A 27,421-nucleotide genomic window follows, 5' to 3' on the forward strand; every position below is an offset into this window, starting at 1 on the left:
GAAAGCGGAGAGAGACGAGAAGTGACAGGCCTACAGCAAAGTTCGTCAGGATCAGGGTCTGGAATCTTTTTATGAAATTCTTCCTAGTTCATGTCATTGTTACATTGGCAACTTTTAATGAATGCATTAGCGTGGCCCAGAACCATAGAATAGAGTAAGAGTAAGTTACGACATTGAGGGGGCAGAAAACAGCCCGGTCACATGGTTCATGCACTCGTGCGAGCCCATAGACTCCAATGCATTCTGTAAACTTCCAGTTGTCCCTTTTAAAGGGACAAACCAATAGATGTAAAAGAGCCTGGCCCCATGAAGTGAATAGAGTTGTCATAACTCTGTCACGTCTATGGCTCTGGCGTCGCCTAGTGGTGATATGACATACAAACACATACAACTACTTGTACAACAGCAATAATGTTATTGCACATTCACACATACTTAAATCAATCATACATATTTGGTCCAGTAGTGCTTTGCACAAAACAAATCACATGAATATTCTGTGAAATATGCCATAATAGCAACAACAATCCACATAAGGATGTTGTAAATTTAAAACATTAAAAAAAAGTTCTCCGTTGCGAGAGGGACAATGGACATAAAACCTATGCATTGTAGCTTTAACTATACATACCTGTGTTCTCTTCGATGGTTTGATTTTGACTTGACCTTCAAAGGCACAATAGGCAATTAATTACTTTGCATAGGAATACGTAAACTTTCTCTCTCACAGTGACAGTGATAAAATCCCTGGAATTATAGTGCAGTCAATGCCCTTGTTGCATAGATACAGTCAGAGTCAGGGTCCTTGTTGCATAGATACAGTCAGAGTCAGGGTCCTTCAGTAGTGCAGCATCACTCCTACAGCCAGAGACAGCAGCATGGTGGCTATTGAGCTCAATAGTGCTGCAGGATGTGAGGATGACAGAGAACAGTATAAGCATCCAACAAGTGTTATAGTTGGGTTTAATAGTTATAATTTCATTATAACGATTATCTAAAAACAAAGTTTACAAAATGCTTTATACAGTACATCACTTGTAAAGATAAAATAAATATACATTATTACAGAACAATACTTAAGTATAACTAGCATCAATAAAACAGTAAGAAAGTGTCAAAATATAAAATAATGTGTACAATGTCTTACCATGTGAAGAATTTTCTGAAATAAAAACAAAGACAAAAACGTTGTTAGCCCAAATTCCACATGTATACAGTACATCACTTGTAAAGATAAAATAAATAATATACATTATGACAGAACAATACTTAAGTATAACTAGCATCAATAAAACAGTAAGAAAGTGTAAAAATATAAAATAATGTGTACAATGTCTTACCATGTGAAGAATTTTCTGAAATAAAAACAAAGACAAAAACGTTGTTAGCCCAACACAACATAACAACATAACATAACACAACCCTTAATTATAATGACTGAGTAACCATTTGAGGTGTTGTGGCGCATGCCATTTATCTCTTTTATCCCAATTTCCACATGCCCACATGTCCCTAGTGCCCAGTTGTCCATGTGATGTGGCCCTAGTGCCTAGTTGTCCATGTGCCCACATGTCCCTAGTGCCCAGTTGTCCATGTGCCCACATGTCCCTAGTGCCCAGTTGTCCATGTGCCCAGGTATCTCTACCCCTATGTGTCAAGTTGTCCAGGTGCCCACTTGCCCTGTTACCGGTACAGTCATGTCTAAATGGAGGCTCACCATGTCAGCTGCTGTCCGCTAGAGGGCAGGATAGGACAACAAAACAATCTCATATGAAGTACATTACATTCATTTTGTCCATCTTACAGGGGATCACTACTGCCCCCAAGGTTTCCTGTGGTACAGCACCTTACAGAGATGTACAGACCAGACTTGATAATAATAATTGATAATTGATAACCTTATCGATCGATTAACCGGTTAGTTAATAAGAGTTTTTTTCTCTCCATTTCTAACATGAAAATCTACATGATTTTGTAACCCATTTTTCACCCCTGTGTCAATTATCTAATGTGATCCTGGGCTGACCTCATGCTACCTTCTATGCATGAGGAGTCCAAGCTGCTTCTTTTCACCTGACAGGGTCCCTGGTTGAACGTAGCGCGTGGAAGTGTAACGGCGGACGCCGTTACTATACCTAATGCAGATGCTAACACAATTCTACATGTATGGTATAATGTAAATAAGGGGGGGATTGGGATGGACTATAATGAATGTAATCCTGTATGGGTTGTGTATATATTTCTATGCTAACTGCTAACTGTGAATAGGTATTGAGGGTGCATATACATGGAGTAGGTTTATATAACATGTCATTGTGTGATTCTAAGAGTGGGGAATATTGTTATTGTCACCTGGGGAATGGTATGGGCTAACCAGGTAAGGGACTGCCCTATAAAAGGTCAGTCAGTTGTATTTAATAACCAGAGTGATGACAGGTTGTCTTGAATTTGACTGTCAAAGTGATTGAGAAAAAATGGAAGAAATAAAGCCTTATTGAAGGTGCCCTGGACTGGTCTCTACTCATTTGTTGCCTTGGCCGCTCGACACTGGAAGGAACACAGGAAGGAACACGATATTCCAACCAGTTCCTTTTCCCTCCATCAGGCCAGGGGGAAGCAGTTTAGAGACCAGGATTACTGCATGTTTTTTGTGAGGGGGACACGGGGAGAACATGCAAACTCCACACAGAAAGGCCCTTTCGCCAACCCCGCCTCGGGTATGAGTACTGATGACGCAGAGGAGGGAACACGCCGCCAGCACCCACAGCTTCCCCAGCGGGAATCGAACCCATGACCTTCTAGCTGTAAGGCGACAGCAGTACTAACTGTGCCACCGTGCCCCTCAATCCGAATCCAATTTAAAGTCATGTTGTGTAACTTCAATGAAACTACAGTGAGATCCGTCATAGTCAACATAAATAAAAGGGGGTCCTCGGCATCAGCACCGTGTAAAGTATCAAAATTTGAGATGGGAGTGAGAATGCATTGACATAAATGAGAACATCATAAGTTCATATGTAACAATAAGCATTTACATATCTCATATCAATATGATACAACGATATGGTCCACAGAAGCCACCTGGTCCTCACAACAATAGAAGTACATACGGTACCTCTGATGGTGAACGTGGTCTCCATGCCAGCATGGATGTGGTCAGTGACGTGACAGTGCAGCAGCCAGGTGCCAGGGTTTCCTACCACCATTTCCACAGTCTGGAACGTCCCGGGGAAGAGGTCAAACACATCAGCACGATGCACACGGTCCATCTGCACACGCACACGCACACACACACCGAGAAAGGTGGAGGAACAGAGCTAAGAATTTGAGGAACGGAGAGTATCTTCACATGATTCATTGCAACATACTAGGAAAGGATGTCACAGGTCAAGAATGTTTCCACACAGATTTTTGTACAAAAATGACAAAGCAAAAAATGACAGATGACCTCAGTGTCCTTGACCTTTAACCTTTGACCATCAAGCCATTATGTTCTGACTTGACCACACACACACACACACACACACACACACACACACACAGTAACTGTATTATGTAGTCTATTTATTGGACGGAAAAGTGATGGAAATGTACTGTTATGATGACATGCTGTCTAATGATATGTATATAATGTCTAGTCGTGTTAAATCGAGGATCACAGTGACAACTGCCGTGTGAGCATATGGCAATTATGTGGCAGCGATGATGATTATGAAATAATAAAGAAGGTGTAAAGTAACTTTACTTAAGTACTGTAATTTTGAGGTATTTTCACTTTACTCGAGTAATTACAATTTCCAATACTTTAACTCCACTAAATCTCAGATACAAATATTGTACTTTTACTCCACTACAATTATGTGAAAACATTCATAAACCACTTCAACTCAACAGAATATACATGCTCACAAACTCACAATCTCGAGCTTGTAGATCTGCTATTTGTTATACATTTGAAAACTTGAAATGAGACATTCTGCATAATGACTTACTTTTCGTCGTACATTTTGACGACAATACTTTTGCACTTTTAGGCCTCACTCACACCTTCGCAACAGACTGATGTATGCTTGTTGTATACAAAGGGTGTGATACATCTTGCCCCAATGCATTTCCAATGGGAGTCACATGGTTTGACACAACATTTGTGTTGTATGAGGGGGAGGGGGGCAGTCGAAACACAGCCGAAAGCCATACAACAGCTTGTAATCCAAAATGTTGTATCAAAACATGTGACTTCCATTGGAAATGCATTGGGGCGGCCATGACACTTACATCTTGCTTACATCTAGCATGCATCAATGTTGTACGCTAGATCGAAAGGTGTGAGTGAGACCTTACTCAAGTAAATTTGGAATTCCGGACTTTTACAACGGAGTTGTTCTACTGTACATTGCAGTATTGATACTTTTACTCAAGTGTTTTTTCCACCACTGGAAGAAGGAGAGGGGTGGGTACCTTGTAGAGGAAGGTCTCTGCGTGGAAGTGGACCGTGTGCATGTCCACCTCGTTGCCCATGCCCAGTAGGTACCAGTCTACCTTCTGGCCCTGCGTCATCAGCAGCCCCTGGAGGTTCCCATACAGCCTGCCGTTTATCCCTGCAATAGACAAACACGCACACATGCACGCAGGCACACACGCACGCAGGCACACACACGCTCGCGCACACACACACACACACACACACACACACACAAGCATGCACGCATGCATGCAACCAGACACATGTACATTTTGTAAGGACATAACACAACCCTTAATTATAATGACTGAGTAACCATTTGAGGTGTTGTGGCGCATGCCATTTATCTCTTTAAACAGATTCACCTCAGACACACACATGCGCACGCACGCACACACGCACACACACTAGTGAGATAACTCTGTGTCTTATCAGGCTGGACCAACAGTGCACTACATTATATTAATAGTGGACAGGACAGGTCGACTATAGGCTTATTGTTTTTTAATGGAATGAGAGTTAGCGAAAGAAAATCGTTTACGCCCTGTGCAGTACTGTCTGATTCGCGACGGTCGAGGGCTGCACACAATGTGATGATGAGATGATTTTTATGTCTGCTGCTTGACAAAAAGCAGAAGCGGTACCATAGTAGCATCATTTCCCCTCATGATAGTTTAATGTTTTGTATTTTATTTGGGTGGTGTGTATATTGATCAGTCGAGGCGTCAAGATCGTGTTTCGAGGTGCAAAATGGTCGAGGCGAGTTGTGTTACACTCAGACCCAGAAAGCGGTTGAAAGAATTATGATTGTGATGCTTGCTCACCATGCATCTTGTTGCTCTCCTCAAAGTCCGGGTCTTTCTTCAACAGATCAGAGGCCGCAGGGTCTTTGCCGGTGTAATTTCTGATGTTGTCGTCAATGTACCAGGACTGGTTCTCATCAAAGACCATGAAGAGCAGGGCAAACTCCATCTCCACATCTCCCCTCTGTCTGTCGCTGCCCTCGCCCACACGTAAAGTCCCAGGCCTGCACACCACCAACGGTCCCAGCAGGCCGCTGTACAGGTCCTGAACGAGGAAAAGAGGAGCTGTGATTTACCATGGTCAATCATTGGTAGTTACAGATCAACCAGTTTGATTTCCTGGGGGGATGGGGATTCTTATTGGCGGTGTTTTTTTTGTGGCTTTCGCCTTTATTTTATATTTTTCATGGAGGGACAGACAGTAGGCTGACAGGAAATGGGGAGAGAGATGGGGGGGGGGGTGACATGCAGTAAAGGCTGTTTGGATCGGGAGTCGAACCCGTGGCACACTGCCAGACTGGATTACCAGCCAAGGTGCCTGGACCGCTGAGCCACGGCCCAGGCCGGGGATATGTTTTTATCCTTGTTTCTGGTAAGACTGAATTAAATACTAGTAGACTGTCTGATATGGTTGATATCAAATAGTCTACAACAATTTAATTAATTTGTTTATTATTATGAAACCTAACAGTTTAATTTAAAACATCTACGCCCTCCCCTCCCCACACACAAACCGACCCCTGTTCTTAACTTCTTACTCAGGGGGTGAGAAGCCCAATCCAATTATTGTCAATTAACCTTGTCAACTGTGCAGGCGGTTCAACTTTTGTGAAAAGCAAGCAGTTAGTGGTATGAGAGATTTCGTTCAGGACCCACACACACACACACGTGAGTCCCAGTTGCAGCACAGTTCAGTGTGAAAGGGGTTTGTTTCAATCTTATGAACAACGTGCACACCTCTTTGCCGAAAATAGCCGATCTACAAGCTCACAACACCTCGCAGTGTGTGTTTGTCTTGCAACAGTTATTGGATGCAAGCCGTTGTGTTTAATCTGAAACGCAGGCATAGCCTAAATTTGATAATGTTTCGGATTGGAAAATAGGTGAACATAATTGTTTCAGTCAGTCCAAAGCATTTAAATCTCCCCATCTGTAAATGTAATTGGCTTAACCGTACACATATACCCAGTCTTACGGAATACTCTCATGTGTGAATGCATGCATTCTAGGCCTGCTATTATTATGATTATTTAGTAGTATGCCGTTAGTGAGTGTACACATGTGTACTGTACAAGGCTGAGAGGATCACTGTGTATCCTCAGCAAAAACTAGACAACACCACTATTGAAAATCTGAACGCGCTGATCGACACTCCTGAGATGATTCAATTTGTTAATAGCAGAATCCACTTTGACTCCATCGGTTTCCATGCTAAAAGGGCGATATTTTTCACCATACCATGTGATTGAATGGAATCAATATTTGGACTTATATTATGTGCAGGCGGCTTGAAGACAATGCAGAGGACCACGTCATCATATACAGTACCTTGGTGAAGTGCGTAGAGGAGAAGTAGGCATAGGAGATGCAGTTAGGATCTGAGACCCCTGGACCAGAGCTTTCAGGAATGTCCCATCTAACCTCGGTTATGTAGCCTGACAGGACAAGAACAAATACATTTACGTATGCATGCACACACACACACACACACACACACACACACACACACGTTCGCATGCATGCACACACGCACACATACGCTTAAATTGTTTGAGCGAAGCTATGTGTGCTAATAAAACTGTGTGAAACTGCGTGCTTGTGCCATGAATATGTCCAATGCGCCCTCCCGCTCCTAAAATGTGTATGGCCGGTCCGCAAATTAAATGCTTTATAAGTTTGCAGCGTTCTCTGAATGATAGACTATGACCTTGGTTTCTGAGTGAAGATAATTGACTAGAATAGATATACTAGGTGACAAGAGCAGACCCAAAATCTCAGCAATTAATTACTGAGTGAGTAGGCTGCACATGGGTGACTCAGTTTACTGAGTGAGTAGGCTGCACATGGGTGACTCAGTTTAATTACTGAGTGAGTAGGCTGCACATGGGTGACTCAGTTTAATTACTGAGTGAGTAGGCTGCACATGGGTGACTCAGTTTACTGAGTGAGTAGGCTGCACATGGGTGACTCAGTTTAATTACTGAGTGAGTAGGCTGCACATGGGTGACTCAGTTTAATTAATTACTGAGTGAGTAGGCTGCACATGGGTGACTCAGTTTAATTACTGAGTGAGTAGGCTGCACATGGGTGACTCAGTTTAATTACTGAGTGAGTAGGCTGCACATGGGTGACTCAGTTTAATTACTGAGTGAGTCGGCTGCACATGGGTGACTCAGTTTACTGAGTGAGTAGGCTGCACATGGGTGACTCCGTTTTCTGAGTGAGTAGGCTGCACATGGGTGACTCCGTTTTCTGTGTATGTGTGTGTGGAATAAATCCAATGTATGGAATATCTGCCATTGTAGGTAGGCCAAGTATATTTGTGCTTCATTTTAATATTTTGACATGCATGCAAGATCTCGCAGAGTTCAACAACAATGCAAAAGACTGTGTAAAGAAATGGGAAACTAACTGTCATCTAACCACATGCTACAAAGATACGAAAATAACTACTACTCTTTACCCTCTTCCTCCCCTCTCTTTTCCTCTGCTACTTATATTGGCTCATGTGGCACAAGACACCCGTTATGCGATTCTCAGCCAATCACAGCGCACGCATTCAGATGACGCATTTTGAGGACACAATCTGTAGAATTATTAGTTATATAGGCTATAATGAAATGTTTTGTTCCCCACGTGAATTATAATTGCACCCATCTGTATGCTCTGGCAATGGGGCTGGTGTGTGGAAATACTTCGCATTACGTTTCCCCATTTAGTTTGTCAAACGAATCGGTACCCTTGTGGTGCCGGGCCTGCGGGGAGTACAGTGCTAACACACTGGATATATCTAACATTACTCTGCAGCAATGAGGTGGTTGGTGACACTGATCCATTGTGCGTGATGAAGCATGTGTCAACAAATGGAATAAAATGACCTTCCATCAGAAGCCGTGGCTAAACTGCTGTCCCTCCATAGCCACACATTAGAAACACCATGAACATTTGGCATTTTCAGTCTCTATTCTCACCAGGTTGGACTGCAGTGAACCCATGGGCCTTCAGTCCATGGGCGTGAATGGAATAGTTCCGGCTGGCTTTGTTTTTGAACGTGATCAGAATCTGTTCCCCTACTTCAGCTTTGATTATTGGACCTGTAGCAGTAAAAAGAAAACACAAGCATACAAATTATCTACACACAAAGTCCTGTCTTGCACAAATTGGAACCTTATTATAGTTGTTCAGACCATACTGGACTGTGGCACCATTTACTGGTGTTTGCGACCTCACACATAAGGATGTTGTAATTTAATATAATATTCTCTCATCAGATCATCTTAAACTGTCTTGATTTGTGTTGTTTTCTTGTTTGTGTTTGTGTTTTTTGTGTTTGTCACTGTCAATTTATTTCAGATTTTGTAAAAAAAAACATCAAAAGTGTAATCATTTACCGGTACTCTGTGAAACCATTAGACGTGGCTTGCTTTGCAGCCTAGTATAAACATACAAAGGAAGTTCTGATAATTTTGTTTGGTTAAAAGGAAATGCCTAAAAGCAGGCAATGCCAATGTCTTTTTAGTTTAGGGGGGGGGGGGGGTGATGTTGAAAAAACAACACAGGAAAATGCAGTTTGTCTTAAAGAGTACAGCAGCAACAGCAACATTGACAATGTAATGACACTTTCATTTTGAGTTAATCTTGTGTGTAGTGCAGAATATATGAAGCAATAAAGAAGCAACCTACATACTGTATAAACCCCCAGTGTTATTTTAACCTTGATAGAATATTATATAATATATAATGTAATGACTTTTTGAAAAGGGTTGGTTGCAGCTGCAAGACAGTGCGAAAGGGATTACATGTCTAAATTTCCCTTCTGATGAGAGCGGTAAGAGCAGCACATTGTGAGGTCTGTGATTGATCGCGTGAATAAATACGAATCAGGCTTTAACCCATTCTGACCGGGCACCCATTTTGGTGTTGGCATCATGTTATGCTTTAGCTATTGAAAAATAGCAGATCTACAAGCTCATAGCGCGCCACCGAGTGGCGCGCTACGAGCTTGTAGGTCTGCTATTTTTGAAAAATCGAAGAACGACTGACATTTTTCAGAATCTGATCTCAGGTCAGAATGGGTTCATCAGACCAGTGTGTGTCCAGTGGAAACCTCGTATGAATCTGATCTCAGGTCAGAATGGGTTAAGATACCTAGAATGCCCAAGTGCATCTCTTGCGGCGGTCGTTTCCTCTGCGTTGAGAAGGTGTCATCCGTGTACTCCCTGTACACCACCTTCTTATAGCGGGAGCCAATTCGGTTCTCCCCTCGCTCCAGGAACGCGTTGCCTGGACTGGGACACACGACAATCTGTCACCGCTCACAAACAGTCATACTTGTAAACATAAATAGCAATTTACCAAACCCAGGTACATCAACATGCAATTAGAGATGTAATCCCTGCAGGGTGGGAAGACATGCAAGCACACGCGCGCGCACACACACACACACACACACACACACACACACACACACACACACACACCTGCCCTCTAGTGTGCCATGGTTCTTCTCCTGTTCCCAGCCTCTGTCAGGTGCGTAGTCCCACTCCATCTCCTCAGCACTGATGAAGTACTGGACGACCTTTGAATGTCTGAATGGTTTATGAGTGAAGTTGTGTCCGGGACAGTCCCGCACCGTGTACTGCTCCTGCATTCCACCCATGAGGTGGTCTGTTACTCTGCAGCTCACTTCAAACGTGCCTGTATGAGAGCATCCACAGGGGTTAGGTTGGGGTCGGGGTTCAGATCAATTTGAATCTCTCATTGAATCTTTTGGGTCAGTGGTTCTCAAAGTGGAGTCCTAGGGATCCATGAGGGTTCCCTGTGGAGGTTCCAACTCTGAGTGTATACAGTACATGGAAACGAATGGACCCGCCATTGTACACTCCCAGCATTATGGGGGTAGTTGAAATTAAACCCATGGCAAACAACCGTTTTAGGTAAATTGTTGTATTAGTGGAGAGAGAGTGAGAAAAAAGCCATTTATCTTGGTGACAATATTCGTTCAGCCTTGTGGAACAACACATGTTCCCCTACTCTTCGCCATTGAACCCCAGCCCTAGGTAGAGCTGTTGTGAACAGCGTGGTGACAATTAGAATTTTAGTAAGCCTACAGTATATGTACAATAATCAAACATAATAAAGGAACTGGTTGGAATAACGTGTTCCTTCCACGCACTACGTCCAACCAGGGAAACTCCCCCCTGTCAGGTGTAAAGGAGCAACTTGGACACTCAAGCATGAAGGAAGCATGAGTTAAGTCCGTTGCTCTCCCCAGGTTGGCGGAGGGTGTGTAGAGCCCAGGATCACATTAGATGATTGACACAGGGGTGAAAAATGGGTTACAAAATCGTGCGATAAAAAATATATATATAAAAAAAGAAAGAATCAAACATAATATGAATACTGTGAGTAATTCTGTGTTATATAAATTATAATGTATAACAGCGTCATGCAAAAGTAAGTAAATCTGCAAGCTCATGTGATGTTGAAGATTTTTGCCTGTAATGACATTCCCAAAATAGAATGAGAATTGTTACGTCTGTCTGTGAGGTTTTATGAATATTGAATCAATCAATGAAAAGTATTTACATGAGCTTATAACAAAATAATAACTACATTGGAGTTCCTTTCAATGTCTCCACCCGAAAGCAACAACATTTGTGGAAGAAAGCAAATTGACTAGTATTATGGTAAAGCGGCTGTCCAGACTGACCAGCAGTGGACGGCTTCATGAGCACGGTAGCGGTGGTGTGTACTGACCAGCAGTGGACGGCTTCATGAGCACGGTAGCCGTGGTGTGTGGGAACAGGCTGACTGTGTCCCGGGTGGTGCCGTGCCTCTGGAAGGTGTTGCCCTCAAAATAAATGCCATGGATGTCCACCTCCGTGCCCAGACCGAAGTTGTACCACACAACTGTATCCCCCGAACATAAATCCAGGCTATGAAGGTTCCCATACATCCGGCCATTCACCGCTGAAATATATACAGTATATATTTTAAAAGATATACAAATGACAAGAACAATACAACAACACAAATATAACCTAGCCAATTGAAAATTACTTCCAGTTAACTTACTTTGGGGGAGAAATAAGATTTCTAGTGATGATGGCAACTGTTGGAGGCTAATCCGAATGTTACACAGTAAAATCCTCAGTTAATTTAACTTCCAATTGTTTTTTTTATTTGATTTTTGGATATATTATGATTATGAACATATAAGCTCTGTATATCCACATATTTTGGAATTTCTTTTGCAACGACATTGATCTACTTTTTAAGCATTAAATACAAATTCCACTGGAATTTGTATTTAATGGTTAAAGAAAACACTTTGTATGAATATTTGAATACGGGGATCAAATATGAAAGGAAATCTCGGTGTCCAAAGTGCTGATATTTCCATATCGATCCGCCCTTCCCTAAAGCATGATTTATAGTTATAGCAGGGAGAGCTGTCATCATCATGACCCTGAGGAAGAGGCATTACACACACATTTCTCCATTACACACACAAACACAGAGGTAAACTACCATGCATTTTATTGCTCTCCTCAAATTCTTCTTTTTTTGGATCGGTCTCATTGCTGCCATACTTTAATATGTTTTCATCCAAGTACCAGCTCTCTTTCTCGTCCATGACAGAAAACATCAGGAACATCTCCTTGTCCACACCTTTCTGTTAAAGAACAAACAGTACAAGACAATTAAGCCAGTGGCAAACAGTCAGTTTATTATAATATCCATTGGGAATAATTGCACTTGCACTTAGAAACGTTATCTCTGAAGAAAATGTGGTGGGGTTTTTTTTAACAGAGAAAACAATCCCACCAGTAAAGAGCCTTTAGTTAATCTATGAATAACTTTTTAATGAGTATTGGGTTATTCACTTGGATAACGAGCTTGAAAAAGGTATATTAGAATGGGGACAGCCCTAGAATGGGTTTTCAACAGGTGGTCTGCATCACTGATGGTCCATGAAGGTATTCCATGTGGTCCCTGACCATGCATTTAGCAATGTAAGAAATTGAAGATATTTTTTTATCGACCACTAGTTGAGAAACAGTGCACTAATGACCTGGTGATGATGTAATTTATGATGACACATCAGTGTTGTCATTTACTGAAAGTGAATGTGTACCAGACTGACTGCATGGTTGAGTCACCCTTATTAGGAAATGTGTCCATTTACTGTAAGCTAAATTAAACTGAAGTGAAAGTGTACCGGATTGACTGGTTGAGTCACCTTATTAGGAAATGTGTTCATTTACTGTAAGCTAAATGAAACTGAAAGTGACTGTGTACCAGACTGACTGGTTGAGTCACCATTATTAGGAATGTGTCCATATAAACAATGCGTTTATATGCGTGCTCGTTCATACATAAGTTGCAATGAATCAGTTAACATGAGTTTAATATGGAAGGTTAAGAGAACCATGTGATAGGAATAGGTCAGTGGTTCTCAATTTGCTTTTAGCTCTGGACCACTAGCATATCTCCGTTAAATAATGACTGATAAGGGCTTGATTTAATTCACCTCAAATTAACAAATTAAATTAAACACTTAATATAATTTAATTTCAAAACAATTCCCCCACACCACGCCCATATCCCCCCATCCAACACAACAGTGGTCTCCCCAGGTTGATTCTTAGTCAGGGTGGTGGTCATGGTTCATAATCACTTGAAAACCCCTGGCCTAGAACAGGGGTTCTCAACATTTTTGGCTGGGGACCCCCGGAAATGCTTTGGCAATGTCTCTCAAAAATAAGTTTTTGGGGGGGATCCCCCAAAATAATTTGGCGACCCCCTGGGGGGTTGAGAACCCCTGGGCTATAACGTTGATCTGATCATGTTAGCTTGCAGTAAAAGCTGATGCACACCTGGGTACCGTCCGTTCCCAGAGCTCCTCTCCTGCACACTAGTAAAGGTCCCACTAAACCAGAGCTGGTGTCCTTCACAGCATCAGTGCTGGAGAAGTACAGGTAAGGGATACAGTTTGGATCCGAGGGAGAGGGACCATCCAGAACCTTCCAGTTGTAGATGAAAGTCCTCCCAGGAGCTACTGCAGACCCATCAGCCCCTGTAGTATTCGGCACAGAGCACGATAATCAGTACATCTGCTACAAGACTCAGCAAGTTGAAATGGTTTCTTAGAATTATATTATTAAATTGGATTAGGTGATTGTTAAAGCACTTCATACCCTGGTGAAAACAATAAAAACTAGAAAAAGTTTTCCTTAGGTTATGGTGGGCCATAGATTTCAGTTAATTTATCATATTCTTGTCTTTTTTTTGTTCCCTTCCTTCACCATTGTGACAGTTGTTGATTCATGAAGAAATGTTCCATTCAACATGACACTTCCCATTCTGTGTGGACTTTGCATTGTTTCATGGTGTGATGTCTCTTACTGACCTCATGCTCAATATTGTTGTCTTGTTAGCTGTCGTTGGAACTTGGACAGTAGTAGTATTTAAAAGCTAACACACCGGGATCAGTGAGTGATATGCAGACAGCACCATTCATGTGATAATTTGTGTTGTACCGCTCCCCTGATATTTGGGTTCAAATTCGAACCAGCAAACCTGAATATGATTGGACAGTGAATGATACAGTATGAATGGATGTTTGGGTCTGGGATCGGCCAAAAAGCTCCTCAGTACTATTGACCGGTATAAACTGGTTTAATGGTTTGATAATGGTTGCTCATTAACATTATTAACAGTAATAACATTCCTCACTGCCCTTAAAAAGAGTATTTATTATGTGTGTGTGTGTGTGTGTGTACTGTACTTCAGCAGACTGTTTTTTACTTTTATCATCTTGCTCCTAAGTATAGGCATGAACTGGCTACGCAAATCAGAGGGATCTACAAAGGACTCAGTCAAAGCTATTCGATCTGATCTTTTTCACCGTTTTGTTCAGAGTGCAGGCCGTGAGGCTGGATGCTGTAGTTTCTACCAGCGCGGTTCATGAAGGTCACTTGGAGGATATCACCTTTCTCTGCCCTGAGGACGGGACCTGAACACACGGAGATGAACGCCAGAATTATAGGGGAATTAATCACAGTAGCTGGAGAACACACAGTTAAGAGATGAGGGGATATTTTGGATGGTTTGAACTTTGAAACATAACTTTGAAGTATATATTTCAGTGAGATATGAGGAAAAACAAAGGACTGTGCTGTCAGACAGAATTAGCATGAAAGAAGGGGAACATGAGATGCCCCAGAGGAGAGAATGAATGCTCAATTGACTTGGAACTAAGGATGCACAAAAAGAGCATGGCTCACCGAGGATTCCCAAGTTAGCAGGCTGCTCTCTTCTAGTTTTGAAGGTGCTGTTTGTGTACTCTGTATACACAACCTTCCTGTAGCGACCCCCGATCCTGCCCCCGTCTCTCCCAAAAAATGTCTCTGATGGGCTGTGAGAGAAACAGTGTGAGAGAGAGAAAGAGAAATTAAAAAGAGCCATAAAGAGAGGATGCAAGTGAGACAGACAGACAGACAGACAGACAGACAGACAGACAGACAGACAGACAGACAGTGGTCATTCCGGGAAATGGGAGTAATTAAGGGTCATAAATAGGTAGTTTCTTGTGTGTGTGTGTGTGTGTGTGTGTGTGTGTGTGTGTGTGTGTGTGTGTGAACTTGCGAGATAAAGACCTTCCTGTTTCTTTGCTGAGTCACATATGTTGGAATCTCATACTGCAGTGAAGCAGAACAGAGCAAACAGCTGGCCTGCAGTAAGATTATGTCACATCAGGGGGAAAACAGCAACCCCTAAAAAAAAAACACTAAACTGTTTACGCGGTTCTGTCTCACTCCCGGAAGACGTAAGTAGTGTATAGTAAATACACTCCCGGAAGAGCCTGTCACATATACAGTAAATACACTGCTCTGCTGAAAGCCTTTCATACATAAGCAAGGCCCTCGATTTGATTTAAAGGCTGCCTTATGCCGATCAACAGCCCACGTACCTGTTCTCTTCAGTTAGTGATTTGTTAGTGATCAGATTCATCCCTGAGGGCGCGTAGTCCCACTCCACCTCTTCCGCAGCCAGGTAGTAGGACCTGGTTACGTTCTCCACCGCTGTGGGCCTGGCCGCTGTGCCACAGGACTTCACCTCATAGAAGACCTGCATTCCAGCTGATGAACAGACACACACACACCAATGCACATTTGTAAGGACATTATGCACACATGGTACAGACGTGTGGGATGAACACACTTCCAGTCCAGTATGATTCAAGGAGGTAGGTTTTTTGTGTCAGCATTGTTGTGTGCATCTGGATTTCCTGTACAAGATGTCAGTGACCTGACCTGACATGAATCAACATGCAAGGAATGTCTCTATTTCCCCCCCCCCCCTTTTTTTTGAAAAACTAAAACAAATTAACCACCCAAAATAGAAATATTAGAAAGTAGACGTAAACGTCAGAAGAACAGGCTAAATGCAAAACAAAAAACTATCATTTGTATTAACATTTTACTAATTGTATAATTTTTTATTGTTATTAATATATTAACTATTAACTATTAACAAATATTTAGTGTAGAGACGACACTGGAGAAGCTCAGACTTTTATTAAGGTGGTGAATACAAAGTATCTGCAGTCAATTTGTACTCAGCACCTTAATAAATTGTCCAAGCTGTTTCAGTTTTTACTGTACATTAGGCTGTGTTGTCCTGCTCCTGTGATGCACCAGGCTTGCTTACATTTGGCTGAGGCGTGGTACTTTCTTCAAAACAATTTAGTGTTTCAAAGAAACTAGGTCCTACCCTGTAGGTGGTCGTTAACTTGGCAGGTGAGCAGCCACTTCCCCATCTCCAGTGGAATCATCTCAGCTGTGACAAAGGTTGCCGGGAACAGGCTGAGGACATCGGTGCGATGGCCGCGGTCCAACAACGTGTTTCCATGGAAATACGCAGAGTGAATGTCCACCTCGTTGCCCATGCCAAACAGATGCCAGGCCACTGGACGGTGCTGACACAGCTTAATGCCAGGCAGGTTACCATACATGTAACCATTAATGGCTGTCATACAGGGAAAAGACAATAGGGAGAGGTAAGAGGCGACCACGACTGATACAATACAAATAGATGAGGAAAGGGGAGAGCAGAAGGTAAACGACACCTACAGTACTTTCAGCTGCACATTGGATTACAAATGTAATGTACATTTACTTAATGTAACTTACATTTGTAATCTTACATTATGTTACGTAAGCAATCCAGCAAAGTAACTTCACACACGAAGAAAGGCAGTTTTGCATTTTCTATTTAAATTTATGTTTAATTTAGAGTTTAGACAGTACAGAGGAGAGAAACAGGAGGAAGATAATGGACAGAGTAGGATGGCATGTGACACGAGCCCTAAGGCCTAAACCACACCAGTTGCAACTCCTTGCAACTACTTGCAATAAAACAAACCACACTAATGTAACTCCTTCAAACTGCAAATAGTTGCATGTTGCAAGGAGTTGCGTGGCGAATCATTGGTGCGGTTTGGGCTTAAGATCAACTCAATCACAGCCATGGAAAAACTACCCACCATGCATCAGGTTTGACTCTATGAATTCGGTGTCATTCTGGTTGACTCCGCCTGGGTCTGAGCAGAAGGCCTGAATGTTGTCATCCAGGTACCAGCTCAGGGCCTCGTCCACCACGTTGAACATCAGGAACACATCCTGGTCCACATCCTTACGTACCGACTCCGTCAGACTGTCAGCAGGCACAGGGCCCTCCTTCAGGATACCTACAGTACATGCAATGATGACACACTCTTGAAAGGCTACAGACGTTCTGTTCCTGTTTAAAGTTCTGAGTGTGATATACTGGAAAATCAGGACAATATTCAGTGAAATACTCTTGCAGTATCTGTAAACATACTTGACCACCATGCTTGCCAAATAGTCCACTTAAAGAGGGCCTTAGATAGACCAAAATGAGAGAGAGACACTTGGAAAGGTTATTTAATCACTAAGCCAACCTGTCACCTCCAGCTGCTGAAGTTGTGGCAGAATAGGGTGCATGCACATTTGCTGGGAGAGAGAGCTGGAGACGCCAACCTTTCAAGTACTGTTACTGTATACTGTATTCTCTCACCTTTTTTACATGTCAGCAACGCCCCTATGAGTCCAGAGGATATGTCCCTGGGGGCTTCGACGTGGGAGTGGTACACCCAGGTCAAACAGTTGGCATCGCCCTCCGTGGGGGCAAATTCTGGCCTGACCTCCCAGCGGTAAGTATAGCTGCCTCCCGGGGGAACAGCGTCATCCTGCTTCAACTTTGCAGATGTCCCGTCTGGGTAGAGCGCCCCTAGTGGACAAAGATTCATTAAGATCAGTTTTGATGCCAAGACTGTATGCTACTGTATGCTGTGACAGGAAATCAGGATCAGAACCAGCTCTGTTCTGGTCTTGTAACAGCTTGTTACAAGAGCAGCACCTGATCCAGCTTTTTCCTAAATTTACAAAGCATTACTTATATATTGTGTCATATATCACAAAACAAAATAACTATTACACTGTGAGAAAATGTAATTGCCCCCCCGGCCCCCCGAGTACTACATGTTAGTTTCATGTCTGTGAGAAACTACATTTCATTCATCATTACCTATCCTATTGGTTTGGCCCTGATCCGTACCTCTCCTGTGTTTCACTTTTACTGCTGTTAAGTGCTACCGCAAATGAATTACTCCACAGGGATCAATAAAGGTTCAGCTTATCTTACACAAGTCGCACTTTGTCCACTGTAAATGTCCTTAATAATCACATTCACTGTCGACGATTTAAAGAACAAATCCGATGACATAATTTCTTCCGTATCTCCACGCCATTACCATATTCCATATGATTCGTGTGCTCACTGCTGTAAACATTAAATTGACCTGTAAAATTGGCAGCTACACCAGTGAACTTTGATTCCCTCAGTAGTCTCCTCGCATGGCTTTAACCACTTACTGTAAGTCCTACTGTATATACTTCATTGTCTGACGAATAAAGATTTTATTTCAAGCCGTTTTATTTCATGGCGTGTTCTGGATACCTCCCGAAGCTGTCCTTCTGTAACATGAGTGAATGTATTGTATATCCTTCCTGTTAAACTGCATCCTTTGACTGCATGAAAATAAAAATAAAAAATAGGCCATCGTTCATCGTCTGTCTCGACACGATAAATAAAGCTGGTCTCAAGAAGGGAAAAGGTATTTACGAAATCCCTGTAAAGCCTGGGAGATTCATAGGATAGCAAGCATCTCCCTGATTGGGTGGGAGAGTGCGTCCGTGCGTGTGTGTGCGACTGTGCGTGCGTACACTATATCTGTTCGTGTGGGGGGGTTGCATAATAACTGAGTAAGTGTGCTCAGATTTCTTAGAAACTGTAGTTGAGCATGTACAGTATCTGTTACAATAGAATGTGAGAGTTAATGAGAACGTGGTCCCTGTGTCTGTGGTTTCTGTCAGCTTTTCATCTATTAACTCCCTTATTTCCTTTTAAAACTGTCAACGTCCCAGTATAGGAGTAGTTCTGGCAATGGAGATACGCCTGTTTTCTGACCATTGTTGAAAATAGTTGGGAACCGTCCAGTTAGACATGGGAGTAGCAGTGATAATAAGGCTTGTCTCAGTGACCCAAAAGAGAAACATCGAAACTACAGATAGTTTATCAGATAAACCACACAAAGACCCTGAAGGTATCATAAACAAAATTCTGAAAGAAAAACAACTAGCAAAAAAAGCAAAGGCTGGTAGTATTCACTTACAGTAGATGTGTCTACGATTTGTAAGGGCTGTTGTGATATGATATCATATCACAAGTACACAGCATAGGCACTCAGATCATATTATGATCCGAGTGCCTATGCTGTGTACTTGTACAATGTACTTGTACGTGAATATACAATGTACTTGATATGTATTGTGTATTGCCTGTAAGCAGACTTTCTAGTTAGCCACTGGAGACATCTCAGAGAGCAAGGTCAACTTGCTGCTAGCCGATTGTTATGTCTCGGTGCCACGTCATTAGGACATTAGGATCCAAAGCTATATATGTTCTGTATGTGTATAATAAAGTGTGAACCCTTGGCGAGATACTGTCTGAGTGTCCCGTTATTATTGTTCTCCCGGGCCCGTCGATCGCCGCCGTACCAAAGGAATAATTCAGCCGGATTGTCACACACCACCCAGCCTACACACACACACTACCGGTCTGCCAGAACCGGACGAGGGTCCAGTACTTTGAGATTACAACAAGGGCCACAGTGTAACTTCGAACTATTCTGATGCCTGGGATCACATAAACGTCTCTTAATGAACAAACAAGCATATATTAATTTGTTCTAATTTGAAGACCTAAAATGATCATTCACTCGGCAAATACAGGCTCCTTCCGACGTCGGAAAAAACGTCCGGTTCAGACAGTCAAGACATCTGAAACGTTTGGACATCAGAAGGAGCATGTAGGCCATTACACAACACAAGCATTTATTATTTCACACAGTTAATTTACATGACTTAAAACCGTTTGTGTCATGAGTACATCTAGCCTGGCTTCAGCCCCTGATCGCTAGCCACGGCCATTGTTCCTGCGATTCAGGCTCTGGTCAGGTGACGCTGTCTATGGTGGGGTAAGACTCGGTTGAAAATCTGTACGGCCAATCAGTGCCGTTTCAACTCGATGACGCCAAACAACAGCACTGGGCCAAACATCAACAAACATGCTGTAACTTGCAAACGTATATATTCTTTCACCTCTACCACTGGTTGTTTGATATAATAAGATCAGATTACTGTAAGAAAACCGCTGGTCTGGAATTCGCCTGTGTGCATCTAAAAACAGGATAAGTTTAATACCTTCAGCATCCTTCTCATAGAAGACTCCGTGAGGGTGCATGGAGTAGTTCCTGGAGGCAAAGTTCTTCAAGTGCACCATTATGACATCATCAACCTCCGCCCGCAGTATGGGCCCCAGGTACCCCAGCCAGGCAGGTCTTGGGGCCTCACGGGTGTATGAGGCATCTGTGTATTGTCGGAACATGGCCTTCTTGTACGTGCTGCCAATGCGATTTGGACCTCCCTCCAAGAATACTTTTGCATGCCTACGAGACAGAGAGAGGGATAGGGGTGACATGAGTATTATAATGAATGAGTGAATGGACACATAAGAGGGTGTTGAATAATTGAATTAGGATAAGGCATGTGCCACTGGGGATCCACTCGTAATTTCCGATTAGTCCGGCAACGTGGCTACGCGTGTGGTTAGGGTTAGGGACAGGATTAGTAATGGGGCAAGTCGGACCAAGTCGTGCTGTCGGAATAATGGCGCTGACCTGTGCCACTGCATGTCACTCTGGGTTTTTGGCCTGTGTTGTTCCTCTAACTCTAACTTCAAGTGTCAGAATCACTTGAAGTTCATAGTAGGGCTTGTCAATTCGTACCGTGACAAGTTGACAAAGATGTAATACTTTCAACAAGGTACATTAAGTTTACATTAGTGTGATATTAGAATGTACATTGAGACAGACAGTACACTTAAAGGAGAATTCCATACTAGAAGGCTTTCTTACCTTTTTTTGTAGTCGTTACCACCAAAGAGGTCCAGGTGTTATTTTGTGCAAAAGCGCATTATTGGCATTATTTCCCCTACCATAAGCCCTTAATGAATTGCATTGAATTGAATGGGGCTATGGGGTGTTGGGCTTTTTTTTTGTATCTCTTCATAATGTAAATACTATAGTATCCCAAGCGGCACACTTTACTACTTATTTCGATGGAAAATGGTAGGGAAAATAGCCAATAATGCACTTTTGCACAAAATAACACCTGGACCTCTTTGGTGGAGACTACGGAGCCATGGATGAATTCGGACATACTGACTGCAATGAAAGCCAGAGACAACAAATGCTCTGAACTTCTTAAATGCAAGTCCAAGCTAGCCAAGCGCTTCGACAGTGATCTCCAAACCAAACTGTGCATCCTTAAAACCCAATGTAACAAGCTAAGAAACGGTGTAATTGCCATGACCAAATCAGCCAAAAGTAACTTTATCAATGATAAAGCAGAGGAAATCAAAAACAATCCTCGGGAGCTCTGGAAGCTACTAAACAACCAACTAGGCTGTGGTCAGAAACTTAAAACCAGGTTTACTAACATAAACATCAAATCAAATAACACCCTCATCACTGACAAGGTTGATGTAGCCAATCACTTGAACATCTTCTTTACAAACATTGCAACAATGCTGGTTAACAAACTGCCCTCCCACTCTGGGCGTTTTGGTGTAGAGCACATCAAAGGCTTCTACAAAAACCTAGGTGTTTGTAAAGATGATTTTAAAATGACAATGGTAACAACTGAGGAGGTACTTAAGAAACTGAGTGCCCTCCAACCCCACAAGGCCACTGGCCATGACAATATTCCCTCCAAATTTCTCAGAGACTCAGACATCTCCATAGCTCCAGTCATCACCCACATAGTTAACCTCTCCATCAAACAAGGACAGGTCCCCAGAGATTTTAAACTGGCCAAAGTAACCCCCCTGTACAAAAAAGGGAGTAAATTAGAACCCGGCAACTACCGCCCTATTTCTATTCTAAGCTCCATCTCGAAAGTGATGGAAAAAATAGTCTATGAACAGGTTGAAAAGTATTTTGCCACTAATAAATTGTTGTACGAGTTCCAATCTGGTTTCAGAACATCCCACTCCACTGACACATGCCTTCTCTATTTGAGCGACCACATCAAACACGAGGTGGATGCTGGAAAATACTGCGGCATGGTCATGCTGGACCTCCAAAAGGCTTTTGACACCGTGAACCACTCCATACTGGTTAACAAGCTTAAAGCTATTGGTTTTGATTTTGATAGCACATCAGTGAGCTGGATGCAATCCTACCTGGAGGGGAGAGAACAGATGGTGGAAGTGAACGGAACACTGTCCCCCCCCCTCCCAGTGAGCTGTGGCGTCCCACAAGGAAGCATACTAGGGCCTTTACTGTTCCTAATATATGTAAACGACATGACTTCAGCTTGCGACTGCAACTTGTTCCTGTTCGCAGACGACTCAGCACTGCTGGTCTCGGACAGGAACAAACTGCAGGTTGAAAAGACCCTCAGCTCTGAACTCGGTAGAATCTGCACCTGGCTCGCTGATAACAAACTATCCTTACACCTGGGAAAAACTGAATCCATTCTCTTCGGATCAAATAGTAATCTCAAAAAGGCAGATGGCTTCTTGGTTAGAGTTGGTGACGATATTATCACACGGAAGGATCAAATTACCTACCTAGGTTCCATCCTGGAGGCCAATCTTTCCGGTGATAAGATGGCCACCAACGTAATCAAAAAAGTCAATCAAAGAACAAGATTCCTCTACAGGATCTCCTCACTGGTCGACAAAAACACCTTGAAGACCTTAACAGGAGCCCTCGTACAAGGTTTCTTTGACTATGCATCCACCTCCTGGTACCACAGCACCTCAAAGGCCCTTAAAACAAGGCTCCAGACCTCCCAAAACAAACTGGTCAGGCTCCTACTTGGCCTCACCCCCCGAACCCACCTCACCCCTGCCCACTTTGACAGGCTGGGATGGCTTAGGGTCGACGACAGAGTACAGCATCTTGCAATGGGTCTGGTCCACAAGATTCGATACACCACCAAGATACCCATGTACCTGTCTAAATACTTCCTTAATGTAAACGAAGTCCACACCCACAAGACCAGAGGGAGTGCAACAAACCATGTACAACCCAGATTCGGCACAAACAAGGGGCTAAATTATTTTCGCTCCTATGCGACCAAAATGTGGAACGCCCTACCAACAGTCATTAAGACATGTGAATCCCTTGGCTCCTTCAAAACTGCTCTCAAAGGGCACCTACGGATGGCTGCAATTCGAAACTGGCCTCTGTAAAAAAAAAAGCTGAATTTTTATCTGGATTGTACTATGTTTTTGTATGGACGTGGTGTCGGGTGCCTGCACATATGCACACATGGCATCAACGCATGGTGTTGTGTGCAGGCGCCCTACACTCTGTCTTTGTACTATGGATTGTACTATGTTTTTGTATGGACGTGGTGTTGGGTGCCTGCACATATGCACACATGGCATCAACGCATGGTGTTGTGTGCAGGCGACCTACACTCTGTCTTTCGTTTTCTTTTATCCCCCTGTTCCCCTCACTGTATATATATTTTTTTCCCTTTTCGCTTCCTATATGATGAATTCCTGTTCTGTTCTTTAACTACATAGAAGTGTCTATTTGTTTGTCTCTAAATGTTTTGATGAATTGAACAATGTGGACCCTGTTGTAAACAAGTGTAAGGCTTAATTGGGTCGTCCACTCACAGTTAACAGTCTTTGTATTGAGTTTGTGCTTGAAATGTACTGTAATTCTGCAAACTGTTAATAAAGATTTCAATCAATCAATCAAACAAATAAGTTAAGAAAGCTTTCTAGTATGGAATTCTCCTTTAAGTAGACTATACACAAATCACAGACAAAGCTCATAATAATACTTAACTAAATAAATAGTACCCAAGTGTTATGGTCCAATGTAACATGAGCCTAAGCACTATAAGCACACGGTTTCGCCAACAAGTGCGTGAAAAGATCTGTGTTTTTGCAATAGCTTTATGTTTGTCTTCAGCCCATAGGAGGTTGTTTGATCAGCTTGGGTTGGACTAATTCTAACTTTTACATTCCTTTGAAACTGCTGGACTAGATTAGTGACAAGCGCCAATCTCCAATTTCAACCACTTTTTGATGAGACCTGTTCCTGGCTACATAATGAACAAGAAAAACAACTGCTTGTTCTGAAATACTTCAGTGAGCACATTTCATCAAGTGAAACTCGTCTCTTGAGACTTGAGACTGTTGACTTGAGCACAGAATACTGTACATGTCTGACATTCCTCAAAGGCCATTGGGAAATAATATTACAGATAGGAGATGTTTGAATGTTAACTTTGCACAACCTGTGTATTTTACATTGTCTCTTAGTTTACCTTTATCAGGTCGCAGGCCTGATCAGATGGCGCTAAAAACAATAAAATGACCAAAACGTGGTTAAACTGGGCCTGGGCCGAAGCTCAGCGGTCCAGGTCCTGGTAGCCCAGTCTGGCAGTGTGCTGCGGGTTCGACTTCCGATCCCGGCGGCCTACTGCATGTGACCTCCCCATCTCTCTCCACATTTCCTGTCAGCCTACTGTTTATCCTACTGTTTATCCCTTATTAAATGAAGGCGAAAGCCACAAACAAAACAAAAGTGGCTAAACTGATTGTATAGCTCATTTAGAGAGAACCACTGAGATAGATTACATCCTGTTGAAAATGAAATTTATATTACTTTTTTAAAGTGGACCTCGATCTTGTCTGGAGATAAACAGTTGTAATTCCTAGAAAGAGAGAATACAGGTGTTCAGCGGTTGTTGGACAAAATAGTGACAGCAGGGGGATTCGAACCTGCGAGGTGTGAATTCAGAGTTTAGTGACTAGCCAGTCACGCTACAAGGTTAGCTGCCTGATTGGGGTTTTCTAACTGATTAGAATGTGAGTGCCCCACCCTACTATTTAGTAGGAGGGGGCCAATCAGAAAGTATTTATTTAAAGACGTTTACGCCGCGGACAAAGCCAACTCTTGTCGTGACAAATCATGACAATAAACACAATGTTTTGGGCCAAACAAAAAAAAAATCCCCAAGAGGTAGTGGTCCCGAGCAAGTTACATCTAAGTTCACTTGAGCTAATAAGAAGAACCACTGTGCTAGATGCCTAAATTGCAATCGTGGTGCGTGTTTATTGAGGGTGGGATGTCTGACTGTGAGTCAGTTACTTGTGATTGTATTCTAAATTCTGAACTTCTTAAATCTTGCCCATGACATATACTCTGTATAGGCTATTATACATAACCAGTAAGACGCCTGAGGGTGAGAAGTGTGCACGCATCCGCCTGGTTGACAGCAGACTGCTGGGCGAGCGCTGACGCTTTGAAATGGAGGGTCAGATCAACAAATCCGCCTGGGTGACAGCAGACTGCTGGGTGAGGGCTGGCGCTTTGGCATGGGGGGCACTAATAACTTTGGGGCTGGCCCGTCTAGAGTTTAAATGGACAAGTATCAGTCAAAAGGGAGACATCGAACATATGGAATGTCAGAACAGGTCAGCTCCAAATATGGAGATATAAGGGTTTGAGGTCAGATGTAGAGTTGCTGGCCAATATTGATGACATCAAGGATCTCCATATATGGGCTTAATATTGATGACATCAGGGATCTCAATTCCTGATGAGGTCATGCCTGGGGGTGACCAACCAAACAACTGACTGACGGAAAATGCACGATTGCATAGTAAATGCAAATGAAACTCGGTTAAACATTTTGAAAAAATAAAAACCAAACTTAAATGAGCAAATCCAGAATCAAACTGAATTAAAAACACAAAAATATATGTGTGTGTGTGTGTGTGTGTGTGTGTGTGTGTGTGTGTGTGTGTGTATTTAGGTCTATACATCTCTCTCCTATCAAAGTCTCAGGGCACAATGGAGCTCCAATCTCTTGTAATCCTTACCAATGTTTACTTGTAGTCTATCTACAAAATTCAAGCCTGGCTCAGTGCATCAGCTGTATGACTAACCTGTATAATAAAAGGGACTAATCCACATATTATGTTGTGGGGAAAATGTGGAAGACACTTATTGGAAGAAAGGACAGAAAACCACCAGAACTCCTACCAATACAGACAAATTGCCATTCATTCCATTCACAGTATGAGTTTGTATGACCTTGGACAACCCATAGATATTTGACCACCCAAAACTAGCTAACGCAGTGTGTATTATCAGCTGCCAGATGGAATTCCTCGACCTGAACTAGGCCTACTGTAACTGCAATCCATAATGGGAAAATGATAGGTCTATTGGAGATTCTTATCTGAAATGTATTGTGTGTTGAAATCAACCTGAACATAAAATGATGGCTATGCTGGTTCTAAACACACACACACACACACACACACACACACACACACACACACACACACACACACACACTTCGCATTGTTACGGAGATATTGAAATACTTGGATATTTTGGATCTGTTTAATTCATGATTCCCTTTGGTAGTCTAATATAGCCTAATAGGCTACACCTGTTGACTACTTGCCTAGTATTAACTGTAAGCTACAGTCAGATATACTATGGCAAAGCCTTATTTCTACTAAAAGTATGATAGGTGAAGCTGAGTAGGTATAATATAATAATACTAGATATAGTATTGACTATCTGAAACAGACCTGTTTGCCATTCCCATAAACCAAGGAATTATAGGCTATAGCATTTAAACGCTGTGATTCAGTTTGTTGTCAAGGGGTTTAGTGGGGGTTCCTGAGGGTACGGCTGCATTGAAAGTTAACTGAAAGTCCTATAAACATAATGGTAGCTATAGGCCTAGGCCTACTATCTTTTACAGTAAAAGAAGGATACCCTGTGGCTCTCTATAGCCTGTACAACAAACTGAAAACTGTCACTGAGCACAAAAAACGCCACAAACTCACTCGTCATCTGCGATGTCTTTCCCGTTGATGAGGTTTTTCCCAGTCATATTTGTGTAATCCCACAGATCCTCTTTGATGCCGACATAGTAAACTCTCGTCCTGCCAGCGGCACCCACCGCTGTGGCAGACCAGAAGAGGATAAACAGCACGCTTGCTAGCCACTTCGGTGTCAGAGCCATGTTCAAGTCAACTGATCGCCCAGCTGCTGGATGCAGGGCGATAGGGTATGTAACAGCTTTATGTTGACGGGGAGCAAAGTAAAACCTCCGTTAACTCCCCCATACAAGCACGTCAACTCAACACTCAAAATGAAACTCCACTTGGGGAACAAACAGTTGCGCTATTCAGCCCGTGACTGTCTGAGTGTTGGTCTGAGCAGGGCATG

General features: G+C 42.7%; 1 protein-coding gene across 1 annotated transcript; it reads right to left on the bottom strand.

Moving 5' to 3' along the window:
• Nucleotides 1–27,421, bottom strand: LOC308327451 (ferroxidase HEPHL1-like). The gene is made up of 20 exons (XM_080780958.1): nucleotides 27,037–27,421; nucleotides 20,340–20,584; nucleotides 17,593–17,805; nucleotides 17,039–17,242; nucleotides 16,267–16,521; nucleotides 15,464–15,632; nucleotides 14,778–14,908; nucleotides 14,399–14,506; nucleotides 13,368–13,567; nucleotides 12,019–12,163; nucleotides 11,245–11,457; nucleotides 9,966–10,182; nucleotides 9,634–9,773; nucleotides 8,457–8,579; nucleotides 6,814–6,920; nucleotides 5,287–5,530; nucleotides 4,459–4,598; nucleotides 3,116–3,269; nucleotides 1,148–1,162; nucleotides 1–903 (listed from the first exon to the last, which is right to left on the bottom strand). The coding sequence occupies exons 1-20, from the start codon at nucleotides 27,213–27,215 to the stop codon at nucleotides 839–841; spliced, it is 3,267 nt and encodes a 1,088-aa protein (XP_080637084.1). The 5' UTR covers nucleotides 27,216–27,421; the 3' UTR covers nucleotides 1–838.

The sequence above is a fragment of the Protomyctophum bolini genome (genome assembly GCF_963924005.1).
Source record: "Protomyctophum bolini genome assembly, chromosome: 13".
NCBI classification, from domain to species: Eukaryota; Metazoa; Chordata; class Actinopteri; order Myctophiformes; family Myctophidae; genus Protomyctophum; species Protomyctophum bolini.